This window comes from Ursus arctos, unplaced genomic scaffold (assembly GCF_023065955.2).
Source record: "Ursus arctos isolate Adak ecotype North America unplaced genomic scaffold, UrsArc2.0 scaffold_20, whole genome shotgun sequence".
In the NCBI taxonomy this organism is placed as follows: Eukaryota; Metazoa; Chordata; class Mammalia; order Carnivora; family Ursidae; genus Ursus; species Ursus arctos.
The window spans coordinates 50,065,303-50,078,069 of record NW_026622875.1 but is presented as its reverse complement, the minus strand read 5'-3'; the positions used below and the strand labels follow the sequence as shown (position 1 = coordinate 50,078,069).

Genomic DNA, 12,767 nt, shown 5'->3' with positions numbered 1-12,767 from the left:
CTTCTACCTGAAGGTATGAGACTAATCCTAAAGTGGCCCTCAATGTAACACTTAAAAGCAGGGAAACCCCAGGCCATGCAGTTTCATATGAGGAAGTTGGATAGAGATGAGGAAACATCCCCAGAGTGTGAGCCACCCAGAAGCCCCATGCAGACATACACATCAGCATGGAGAAATACTCACGCCAGGGTAATGACACTAAAATCCAGCCAGTTCCAAGGATCTCGCAGGTAAGCAAACTCATTTAAACAAAATCCTCTTGCCAGTATCTTTATCAAGGCTTCAAAAGTGTAAATGACAGTGAAGACATACCTAGGAGGGAAGGTGGAAAGGAGTATTAATTGTGCCATAGAGAGAGCTCAGAGGGGAGCTACTAGGATGGCTCCATAGGGAAATGTGCAAAGATCATCAGCAAGGTGGGAAAAGGGAAAAAGTTAGGGTAAGGAGGCAAGACTGGGGAACTCAGAGAAGTCACACAGATGGGGATGGATGTGTGCAGCTGAGAAGGTTGGCAGCATCTTTGGCTTGAAAGGTGGGCAGAGGGCAATGGCAGGTGCAGAACCACCAGAAGGTTCAGAACAAGGATACTCCTGTTCCCTGAGGTGCCCAGAGGGTAGCTGAAGGCTCCTCTCCCAACCTATGGTTGGCTGACATGTGGAAGAGGTAGAGGCCCTGCTATGTCCCTCCTCTCCAAACTTCTTTACTTCCAACTCTCTTTTCTTCTCCCACCATGTTAGGTCTGCAAGTGTTTTTGGACTCAGGAATCCCAGTCTAAGTACCATATAAGGCAGGAAACAACTAGGTGTTATGGAAGAAAAAATGCATATAAATCCATAAACATTTTCTCTGGAGGATGGGTCTTGCCAGAGGAAGTCATCTCAAATAGTCCTTTTAGTCTGCTGGGCACTTTGTGGGTTTGGAGGTGAAGAGATAGATCTAGAGCTGAGGTTGAGAGTAAGGTAGTGTTTCTCAAATGTTCAGAATCCCTCAGTCGTCTACAGCAGGAATTTGCAAACTCTAGCAAGCATCTGAACCACCTGGAAGGCTTGTTCAAACATAGCTTTCTGTGTTCTATCCCCAGGGTTTCTTATTTAGTAAATCAAGCATAGGGCCTAAGGATGTCCATTTCTAACACATTCCCAGCTGATGCTAATGCTGCTAGCCAGAGGGAACTACCCTTCCAGAACCAAAGGGATTCAGATGCACACACGATTTTGGGTACAGTCAATTTTTTAAATTGTAAAATCATAAACATAAACACTGGTATTAAAAATGGAAAGACTTGATTACATATGGCAGATTGAACATATGTATTTACCTCTACCCTGTCTGAAATCCTTCTTAAATGTTAGTAGAAGGATTTTTCTTTTTCCTTTTTTAAAAAGCATAAACCCACTAGGAGGAAGATAATGGAGAACACAACAGCATTTTGGAACTAGGGGGCAGATGAATGGGTAGTAACTGACAGAGCAGACCCAAGAAAGCTAAAACCTGAGTTGGGAAGTAGAGAATTCCCAGAAGCAAGCCAACTCACATTGCAGGACTGCTTAGGACTTAGAGACACAAAATACCTCTGAAAGTGGGGTTTGGGGAATGGTTGTCAGGTGGGCTGGATATTGCTTGAAAGTCTTTACAAGTGAGGAACCCATTCAGTGAAGAACTACCTCCTCTGCTCTGGAGATAGATTGGATGTTCATTCTTTCAAGAGTTGAACAAGAGGGAGAGAGAGTTGCATGCTGAAACAGAAGTATAAAGGAGACTTTATACACTGAAAGGCAGGCAAACTTCCCACCCACCTACTCCCTCCTGCCTTTCAGTTAGTTTCTAGAAGCTTGGCTAGTCAGGTTAATAGCCCCAGAAGATGGTGAATGGCTAGGCAATGAACATCAGGAATTGGAAGGATGCTTCTAACACCAAAGACTAAAGCAATCAAACAGGAAAGAAAGAAAAGCAAGAGACAACGCAGGGATCAGAATAAAAGTTAGAAAAAAAAATTATCATGAATATTTTTAGAGAGTTAAGAGATGAGAAGATATGGGATACATAGAACAAGAACAGAAGGCTGTAAAGACTATTCAAAGAATAAAACATAACTTTTGAAAATGAAAATGTGATAGCAAAAGTAAAACATTAATAGAAGAGCTGGAGATAACGGTCAACAGATCTCACAGGAAGTAGGACCAAAAGAAATGATGAGAATTGGTTTATAAGCATGAAAATTAGAGAGTCAGACCAGTAGATTCAATGCCTGACCAATAGGAGATCTAGAAATAGACAAAGAGACTACAGAAAATTATCAAAGAAATAATTCAAGAAAATTTCTGCAAACTGAAGGATCTAAGTATTCAGTTAGAAACACCCAGAAGTGTTCAGGAAAATGAATGAATGCCAAGCATAACATCACCAAATTTCAGAACATTGTACACAGACAGAAGGCCCTAACTTTTTTTGAGGGAGTGAAAATTCACAGGTTACATTCAGAGGATTAAGAATCCAAATATCTGGTGCCCAGGTGGCTCAGGTGGATAAACGTCTGCCTTCGGCTCAGGTCATGATCCCAGGGTCCTGGGGTCGGGTCTCACATCGGACTCCCTGCTTCTCCCTCTACCCCTCCCCCCTGCTTGTTCTCTTTCTCTCTCTCTCTCCCTCTCTCTCTCACGCTCTTCTCTCTCTCAAATAAATAAATAAAATCTTAAAAAAAAGAATCAAAACATCATCGGATTTCTCAATGGCAACCTTGGGAGGTATCAGACAATAGAACAAATACCTTCAAAATTTTGAGGGAAATAATTTCTAATATAGAATTTCTTCCCCAGATAAACTGTTATGATGAGGGCAAAATAAAGACAATTACAGATATGCCAAGTCTCAGAAAATGTACTTTCCATCTATCCTTCTAAGAAAGTTACCATAGGATACTCCACCCAAATAAGAAAGTAATCAATAAAGAGGAAGATCTGGGGATGCAGGGAAGAGACAAATGGAATCCAAAAGAAAATGGGGAAGGGAAAGTCTCCAGAAAAGAGCTGTGCATCATGCCGTGAGAACACCTAGGCCATATTGAGTCGGGAGATGGAGGACTCCAGGAGTGATTTCCCAAGAAAAATGGAAATTGATAGATAGCCTGATATGTTTGACTATATTGAAGAAATGATTAAACCTTCGGAAAAGAGTTTGGGAACAAATTAGGGTAAAGACATAGAGAACAGAGCAAATGGAGCAATGAAAGCTTTATTAACTCCAGAGAAAGCAAAAAGGAGGATGTAATCAAAGAACACTGCATGACACAGCTGTCATGTCATTTGCTTGGCAATACTATTACGTAATCATGCAATACTATTACGTAATCATGTCTGTAGTCAGATGACGTATGTATCGTCTGAATACCTAACCCAAAATGATAACTACAATACGAAGTGTGAGAGGAATTGTGTGTGGGTACATGCATCTAATTCTTTTTTTTTCCGTTACAGAAAGCCAATAGATAATATCTAAAGTGGAAGAATAAAAAATATAGTACTCTCTCTTATCAGAGAGAGGGAAGTATCAGAATAAAGAGGTAAAAAAAAGGCTGAGAGCACTTGCCTCTGGAAATACAGGATTGGGGGTGAGGAGATGAGAAGCATGAAGCTGTTGTTTTGTTAGAATTTTTGTAGAACTCTGTGACCTTTTAAACCATAAACCTGTGTATCTTACATAAAAGTAAAAATCACATTAAAAAGAAAATAGCAGTAATGTCTTTTCATATCTGCGAGAGGGAAATAGTGTTTGAAATTATTCACGAAGAAATCTATATCTGGCTGGATGGCTGCTTGAGCTGTCAGCTTTCATATCTTGTTGGTTCCCCCCCCCCCAGCTCTTTATGTTTTCTAAATTAGAAAATCTTAACTCAGAATTATAGGTTGTTGGGAAGCTTTGACGGGTATTTCTGGCTTTTCAGATCAAATGCAGATCCAGAAATTATGAAGAGAGTTCTGAGGACTATTTTCAGTGTTTCACTAGAGGACATGAGTAGAGGCTTAGCACCCCCCAAAGCTGGAGGGTTAAAGGTCTCAACTCGGGGGACAGTAGCTGACAGAGTCACATCCTCTTTCTGGTGGCATTTGGCTCACAAAGTATATCTTCTTGTTCTGTTGCAATATTTGGATGTGATTTTTAATATGCAAAAGACATTCCTGATGGAGCAAGAAAATCACTGGGTATTGAGAAAAAGTCAAACTCTCAGCCATCAAGCCATTTGCCCCACTGTTCAGTTTTAAGAAATCCTGGTGTCTAATCATCAAAAAATCCTGATGTTTAGTCCCCAAAGTCAAAGATCCATACTATTCAAAATCCTGAATGTATCGCTGAGGCACACCATGTGTATTAGCAGAAATGGTAATTTTAAAAGATTCCATTCCTTGTTTTAAAACACTATAAGCCTTTTCTGTTTGCCACTCACAGCAATTCAGTGTGAGAAAGCAGCATTTTATACACACTTTCATCTCAGCCCTGTAGGCTGAGGAGACTCATATGAAGTGGCCACGGTCAGTTTGTATTCACAATATCCACCGTGTCCCTCAAAGGCAATTCAGTGTCTGAAGGCATGCAATCAACCCCCACTGTTTTCCACAAATGAGGTACATAGTGTATTTGGAAGCAACATCTTTCATTTGTATAGTGATGTCTTTCCTTGCTGACCACATGGCTGGAGCTTCTTCAACGTATTTTTTTTTCCTTTCCCGAATGTGGTGAAATATACATAATATAAAATTTACTGCCATCACCATTTGAAGTATGCAGTTCAGTGGCATTAAGTCTATTCACAGTATTGTGCAATCATGACCACTATCCATCTCCAGAACTTCTTTATTATCCCAAACAGAAACTCTGTACTCATCAAACAACTCCCCAGTCCTCCCTCCCCTATTCCCTGGCAACCTCAATTCTACTTTCTGCCTCCATGGTACCTATTCTAGGTACCTCATATAAGTGGAATCAGACAAGTCATACAATTTGTCCTTTTGTATCTGCCTAATTTTACTCAGCATAATGTTTTAAGGTCCATCCATGTCGTAACGTGTGTCAGAATCTCATTCATTTTTAATGCTGAATAACATTCCATCGTCCATATAATAGATCTATCACATTTTGTTATCCTTTCAGCTGTTGATGGACATTTGGATTGTTTCCAACTTTTGGCTCTCATGAATAATGCTGCTATGAACCTTGGTGCACAAGCTAATATTCATTTTTAAGTTTACAAGCTAATCTTTAATTAATTAAACCAGAAAACTCTTCTTTTAAAATTAGCTTCATGATAAATAAGACAAAAAGTCATTGAGCACTTCTCTTTCACATGTATGGTGAGTGTATACTGAAAACTGATATATCCATAGTTTTATTAAACTGTAAAATAAAATGTCTGCTTGTTTACATACATAATAGTCATTGATTTTAAATGCCAGTCACATTATAAGAAATCCCATAGTTCCGATGAAACAATTCCACCAATTGTTTCCTGCTTTCTTTCCAACTACAATATTTGTCATTGATTTGGAAGCTGGTTTCATGTCTTACAAGCAAGGGCAAAACTGTACTCATTTTTCCTGTGAGGAGGAATGAGGACACTATAGTTTTCATGTCTTTTCAACCTTTAATATCAAGTTTTGATAATTTGTACTGGAAAGCCTAATTTTGTTTTTGTACTAGAAATAGTCAACTGGTTTAAAAGCGAGGCTGATTAACTTTATTGGAAAATAATATGGAAGTTTTGGTAACTGTATATTATTATTTGATGAAAATGTTATGAGTGGATAATAAACGGGGTGCTAGGACAAAATTTCATCGATCCAATCACATTCAATGATCCATTTTCATTGTAACGCTGCCTGTTTTCTTGTTTTTTTATAATAATTTTTTATTATATTATGTTAGTCACCATACAGTACATCCCTAGTTTTTGATGTAAAATTCCATGATTCATTACTTGCGTGTAACACCCAGTGCACCATGCAATATGTGCCCTCCTTAATACCCATCATGGGCCTATCCCATCTTGTTTATTTTTTTATCTGCCTTTTTGAGATTATCCACATCCATTGTCCACTTGTCTCAGATTCAAGTTTGTATTTATGGCAGTGTCCATTCATTATTTATATTTGTGAACTTATTTCATATTGCAAGGTTTACTTTTCTATTTTCCTCACCATTGTTGTATTTCTGAAAATCACTTTTGAAATGATTCACTTTTTTAAATATGATATTATGCAATGGTAACAATGCAATGGTAACAGTGACAATTGTGACAGTGACAATGCAATGGTAACAGTGTCAAATTCAAGTTTAACAAATGTAAACAGGAACTGTTGGGTGACAATAAAGCACATTAGTTATGATAAACTACGTTATCCTAACTTCATGTTAGGATTATTAACTTCATGTTAACCAGTATGAACTGTCAGTCCATGAAACACATACACTGCTTTTAATAACATAAAAAAGCCAGAAATTCTATGAAAATTATGATCAATCTTACATTTCAGATTTTTAAATTATCTATGCATGAAAGGTTTGCATTGCTTTTCCTTCTGTATCTGTCAAATGATTTAGAGGCTACTGAGAGACTAGTGACTGAAAGAGATCCTTGGATAACTTACTGAGAAACATTATAGGGTAGGGAGATACCTGAATTACTATGCAAAACAGAGTGAGAAGAATTTGGAGTTTCCAGGGAACATACAGAAGGAAGACAGTGAGGCAGAGATGTGAAAAAGCAACCCAAAGGGACAATTTATGAGAGAAGATTATAAGTCAGCCTCATTTACCAAGACAGATCAAATGAAATACTGGCAAGTTGAATCCAGCAATGATCAAGCTGGAACTATTAAAACTAGATTGGAAAATTTATTAATGTAACCTACTATATTAACAGATGAAAGACCACATGATAATCTTAATGAAATAGACATGTTGATAAAAACCAATATCCATTCATAATGAAACTCTTAACAAACCAAGAGTGGAAAGAAATTTCCATAACTTGATAAAGGCTAATTATAAGAATCTTATAGTCATCATGATAATAGTACAAATTAGAAGCATACTCCTTAAAATCAAGAGCAAAAGAAATATGCTCACTATTGTAGCTTTAATTCAGCAATGCGCTGAATGTCTGGCCAGTTCAACAAGATAGGAAAAACAAACAAGTCATATAAGACTCATAAAGAAAGAAACAAGTTCATCATTATTTGCAGATGATATAATTGTTTAAATAGAAAACTCAAGTGAATTTATAGAGAAATGTTGAACTTGGCTCAGGAGTTCAGTGAGGTTACTGGTGCAAAAGCAGTATGTAGACATTAATAACACTAATGTATTTTAGCAATAAAAATAAATACTGAAAGGGTGACCAAAATGATAATGTACCTAGGGATAAGAAATGTAAGAACTTTACATAAGATCCTGTTAAAGAAGAATATAAAAGAAAGGCCTGTATAAATTGGGAGATATCCCATGATGATGTGAGGGAAGGCTTGATATCATAAATGTGGCAACTCTTCCAGTAGTAACAAATAAATTCAGTAGATTCACAATCAAAGTTTCAGCAGATTTGTAACAAAAAAGCTTGAAAATATGACCCTTAAATTGATATAGAAAAGTAGAGAAGGAAGAACTGATAATTTTTAAGAGGACAAATAAGGAGGGGTGTTCTCATCAACGGGTCAAATTTTATTACCAAGCATTTAGACCAGTGTGGTGTTGACTGATGGAGTAACAAATCAATGACTGGGAGAAACAGACCTGAGTATGCATGAGAATCTGGTGCATAACAGTTAGTAGAAGGAATCACTCAGGGAACAATGATCCATTAAAAATGCTGTTGGGAAGATTTAAAGGAATAGGGAGGGGGGAAAAGATGGTGGAGGAGTAGGGGACCCTTTTTTCAGCTGGTCCTCTGAATTGAGCTGGATATCTACCAGACCATCCTGAACACCCATGAAATCAGCCTGAGACGTAGGAAGATACATCTGGATCTCTACAAATGAACATCTCCAGTGCTGAGTATTGAGGTACGAAGCAGGGAGCCATGAATCCGTGCACAGATATTGGAAGATAAACGGAAGGAGGAGGGAGCCGCCATGCTCGGGCGCTGGGAAGCAGTAGCCACCTGCACTGGGGAGTGGGCCAGACTCGGGGACTGGCACCCAGGAGAAAGCAGACTGAGACCGAGAGCCTGGGAACGTGTGTGGGACCAGACTGAAAACCAGAGCGCTCACTGGAACCGTACTGAAACTGGGAGCTCAGGAGCGTGCATGTGACCAGACCGAAAACCGGAACTCCGGAGTGCACACTCCAACTAGACTGAAACCAAGAGCTCAGGAGTGCACACAACTAGACTGAAAACCGTCGCTCTGGAGAGGGCGTGAACCACACTGAAACAGGGAGCTCAGGAGTACACACGGGAACCAGGGGTGGCTGGTGGTGTTAGAAGCACAAAGGACAGAGACATGCCAGCCCTGGAAGGGAGGGCTGGGAGAGTGGCTGTGGGGCGCAAATCCCAGGACGCTACAGGGTTTTTAGCAGCACCAATGGAAACAGAGTTAAAGTGGCCAGGAGAGCTCAGTGGAGAGCGGACTGCGATCTCTCTGTTCTGAGACAGAGGCTAGGATATGGCCACTGCTGCTCTGACTCTCAGAAGACGCAAAGAAAACCACCGGGGAAAGCCGCCAAAGAACAAAAGCCCAGAAATACTGGTTCACATTGTGCCCATCCCCATCCTCCCTTGCAGGGGACAGGGTAACTCTACCCAAACAGGGTTGCCTGAGTATCAGCATGGCAGGCCCCACCCCCAGAAGGCAGGCTGAAAAATCAAGACGCCCACATCCCTAAGGTCCTATAAAACAAGTGCACACTGCCTGGGTCGTGGTCAATAATTTGTGCTTTGTGCATCCCTGCAACTTCTCCTCATCAGAATGATGAGGAGGAGAAACCCTCAGCAAAGAAAGGACACAGAGACTGTGGCCTCTGCCACAGAACTGATGGATATGGATATAACCAAATTGTCAGAAATGGAGTTCAGAGTAACAATGGTCAAGATGATGTGTAGGCTTGAAAAAAATACGAACGAAAATATTAACGAGAATATAGAATCTCTAAGGGTGGAAATGAGAGTGATCTGGAAGAAATTAAAAGTGCTATGAATCAAATGCAGTCTAAACTAGATGTTCTGATGGCCAGGGTAAATGAGGCAGAAGAATAAATTAGTGAATTGGAAGATGGGATGGTAGAAGAGAAAGTAAAAATGGAAACTTGGCTCAAAAAAATCCAATCTCAAGAATGTAGATTACGGGAGATTATTGACTCAATGAAACATTCCAATGTCAGAATCATCGGCATCCCCAAGGGGGTGGAGAAAAAGAGGGGTCTAGAAGAGATATTTGAACAAATTGTAGCTGAGAACTTCCCTAATCTGGCAAAGGAAAGAAGCATTCATGTCCAAGAGGCAGAGAGGACCCCTCCCAAGATCAATGAGAACAGACCTACACCACATCACATCATAGTGCATTTGCAAATATTAGTTCCAAGGATACAGTATTGAAAGCAGCCAGGGGGAAGAAAATCCTTACATACAGAGGGAAGAATATCAGAATAACGTCAGACCTGGCAGGCCAGGAAGTGTTGGCAAGGTATTTTCAAAGCTCTAACTGAGAAGAACATGCAGCCAAGGATCCTTTATCCAGCAAGGCTGTCATTCAGAATTGATGGAGAGATAAAGAACTTCCAAGACTGGCAGAAACTAAAGGAATTTGCAACCACCAAGCCAGCCCTAAAAGAAATATTAAGGGGGGTTCCATAAAAGTAAAAAGACCCCAAGAGTGATACAGAACAGAGATTTACAATCTATAGAAACAAAGACTTCACAGGCAACATGACATCATTAAAATCATATCTCTCAATAATCACTCTCAATGTGAATGGCCTAAATGGTCACATAAATGCCACAGGATTGCAGATTAGATAAAAAAAAATGACCCATCCATTTGCTGTCTACAGGAGACTCATTTTGAACCTAAAGGTACATCCAGACTGAAAGTGAAGGGTTGGAAAACCATTTTTCATTCCAATGGACCTCAAAAGAAAGCTGGGGTAGCAATTCTCATATCAGACAGATTAGATTTTAAACTAAAGACTGTAGTTAGAGATATAGAAGGACACTATATTATTCTTAAACAATGTATCCAACAAGTGGATATGACAATTAAAAATATCTATGCCCCCAACAGGGGAGCAGCTAGATACACAAGCCAACTCTTAACCAGAATAAAGAGACATATAGATAATAATACATTAATAGTAGGGGACCTCAACACTCCACTCTCAGCAATAGACAGATCACCTAAGCAGAAAATCAACAAAGAAACAAGAGCTTTGAATGACATACTGGACCAGATGGACCTCATAGATATATACAGAACACTACACCCCAGAACAACAGGATACTCATTCTTTTCGAATACACATGGAACTTTCTCCAGAATAGACCATATACTGGGTCACAAAACAGGTCTCAACTGATACCAAAAGACTGAGATTATTCCCTGCATATTCTCAGACCACAATGCTTTGAAATTGGAACTCAATCACAAGGAAAAATTTGGGAGAAACTCAAACACTTGGAAACTAAGAATCATCCAGCTCAAGAATAATTGGGTAAACCAGGTAATTAGGAAGGAGATTAAACAATTTTTGGAGACCAACAAAAATGAAAACACATAGGTCCAAAACCTATGGGACACCACAAAGGCAGTTCTAAGGGGAAAATACATAGCCATTCAAGCCTCACACAAAAGAATAGAAAAATCTAAAATGCAGTTTTTATATTCTCACCTCAAGAAGCTGGAGCTGGAACAGAAGAACAGGCCTAACCCACACACGAGAAGGCGGTTAATCAAGATTAGAGCAGAGATCAATGAGTTAGAAACCAGGAGCACAGTAGAGCGGATCAACAGAACTAGAAGCTCGTTCTTTGAAAGAATAAATAAGATCGATAAGCCACTGGCCAGACTTATTCAAAAGAATAAAGGACCCAAATTAATAAAATTATGAATGAAAGGGGAGAGATCACGATCAACACCAATGAAATAGGAAGGATCATTAGAAACTTTAATCAACAGCTTTATGACAATAAATTAAACAACCTGGAAGAAATGGATGTTTTCCTGGAAACCTATAAACTACCAAGACCGAAACAGGAAGAAATTGATTATTTAAACAGACTGATTAATTATGAAGAGTTTGAAGGAGTGATCAAAAACCTCCCCAAAAACAAGAGTCCAGGGCCTGACAGATTCCCCGGGGAATTCTACCAAACATTCAAAGAAGAAATAATACCTATTCTCCTGAAGCTGTTTCAAAAAATAGTAACAGAAGGATAACTACCAAACTCATTCTATAAGGCCAGTATTACCTTGATTCCCAAACCAGGCAAAGACCCCATCAAAAAGAATTACAGACTGATATCCCTGATGAATATGGACGCCAAAATTCTCAACAAGACCCTAGCTAATAGGATCCAACAGTACATTGAAAGGATTATCTATCATGATCAAGTGGGATTCGTCCCTGGGATTCACAAATCTATCAGTGTGATAGATCATATCAACAAGAAAACAGTCAAGAACCATATGATCCTCTCAATTGATGCAGAAAAAGCATTTGACAAAATACAGCATCCTTTCCTGATTAAAACCCTTCAGAGTGTAGGGATAGAGGGTACATTTCTCAATCTCATAAAAACCATCTATGAAAAGCCTACAGCGAATATCATTCTCAATTGGGAAAAGCTGAAAGACTTTCCCTTAAGATCAGGAACACGACAAGGATGTCTACTCTCACCATTATTATTCAACATAGTACTAGAAGTCCTTGCAACAGCAATCAGACAACAAAAAGGGATAAAAGGTATCCAAATCGGCAAAGAAGAAGTCAAACTGTCTCTCTTCGCAAATGACATGATACTCTATATGAAAAACCCAAAAGACTCCACCTCCAAATTACTAGAACTTATAGAGCAATTCAGTAATGTGGCGGGATACAAAATCAATGCTCAGAAATCAGTTGCAAGGGCGCCTGGGTGGCACAGCGGTTAGGTGTCTGCCTTTGGCTCAGGGCGTGATCCTGGCATTGTGGGATCGAGCCCCACATCAGGCTCCTCCGCTATGAGCCTGCTTCTTCCTCTCCCACTCCCCCTGCTTGTGTTCCCTCTCTCGCTGGCTGTCTCTATCTCTGTCAAATAAATAAATAAATAAATCTTTAAAAAAAAAAGAAATTTGTTGCATTTCTATACATGAACACTGAGACTGAAGAAAGAGAAATCAGGGAATCCATTCCATTTACAATAGCACCAAAAATCATACGTTATCTCGGAATTACTTAACCAGAGAGGTAAAGGACCTATATTCTAGAAACTACAAATCACTCTTGAAAGACATTGAAGAAGGCACAAAAAGGTGGAAAAATATTCCACGCTCATGGATCAGAAGAATAAACATAGTTAAAATGTCTATGCTACCCAGAGCAATCTATACTTTCAATGCCATCCCGATCAAAATACCAATGACATTTTTCAAAGAACTGGAACAAACAGTCCTTAAATTTGTGTGGAACCAGAAAAGGCCCTAAATCGCCAAGGAATTGTTGAAAAGGAAAAAAAAAAAGCTGGGGGTATCTTGTTGCCGGATTTCAAACTATACTACAAAGCTGTGATCACAAAGACAGCATGGTAC

At 39.3% G+C, this 12,767-nt stretch overlaps 1 protein-coding gene across 3 annotated transcripts in view; it reads right to left on the bottom strand.

The window, feature by feature from the left end:
• The window catches only part of SCN10A (sodium voltage-gated channel alpha subunit 10), a 103,322-nt gene that overhangs the window by 69,011 nt on the left and 21,544 nt on the right, over positions 1-12,767 (bottom strand). For all 3 annotated transcript variants that reach the window (XM_026496747.3, XM_026496748.3, XM_026496749.3), the window contains exon 4: positions 184-312. In XM_026496747.3, coding sequence (XP_026352532.1) covers positions 184-312 — 129 coding nt within the window. The remainder of the gene's footprint in view (positions 1-183; positions 313-12,767) is intronic.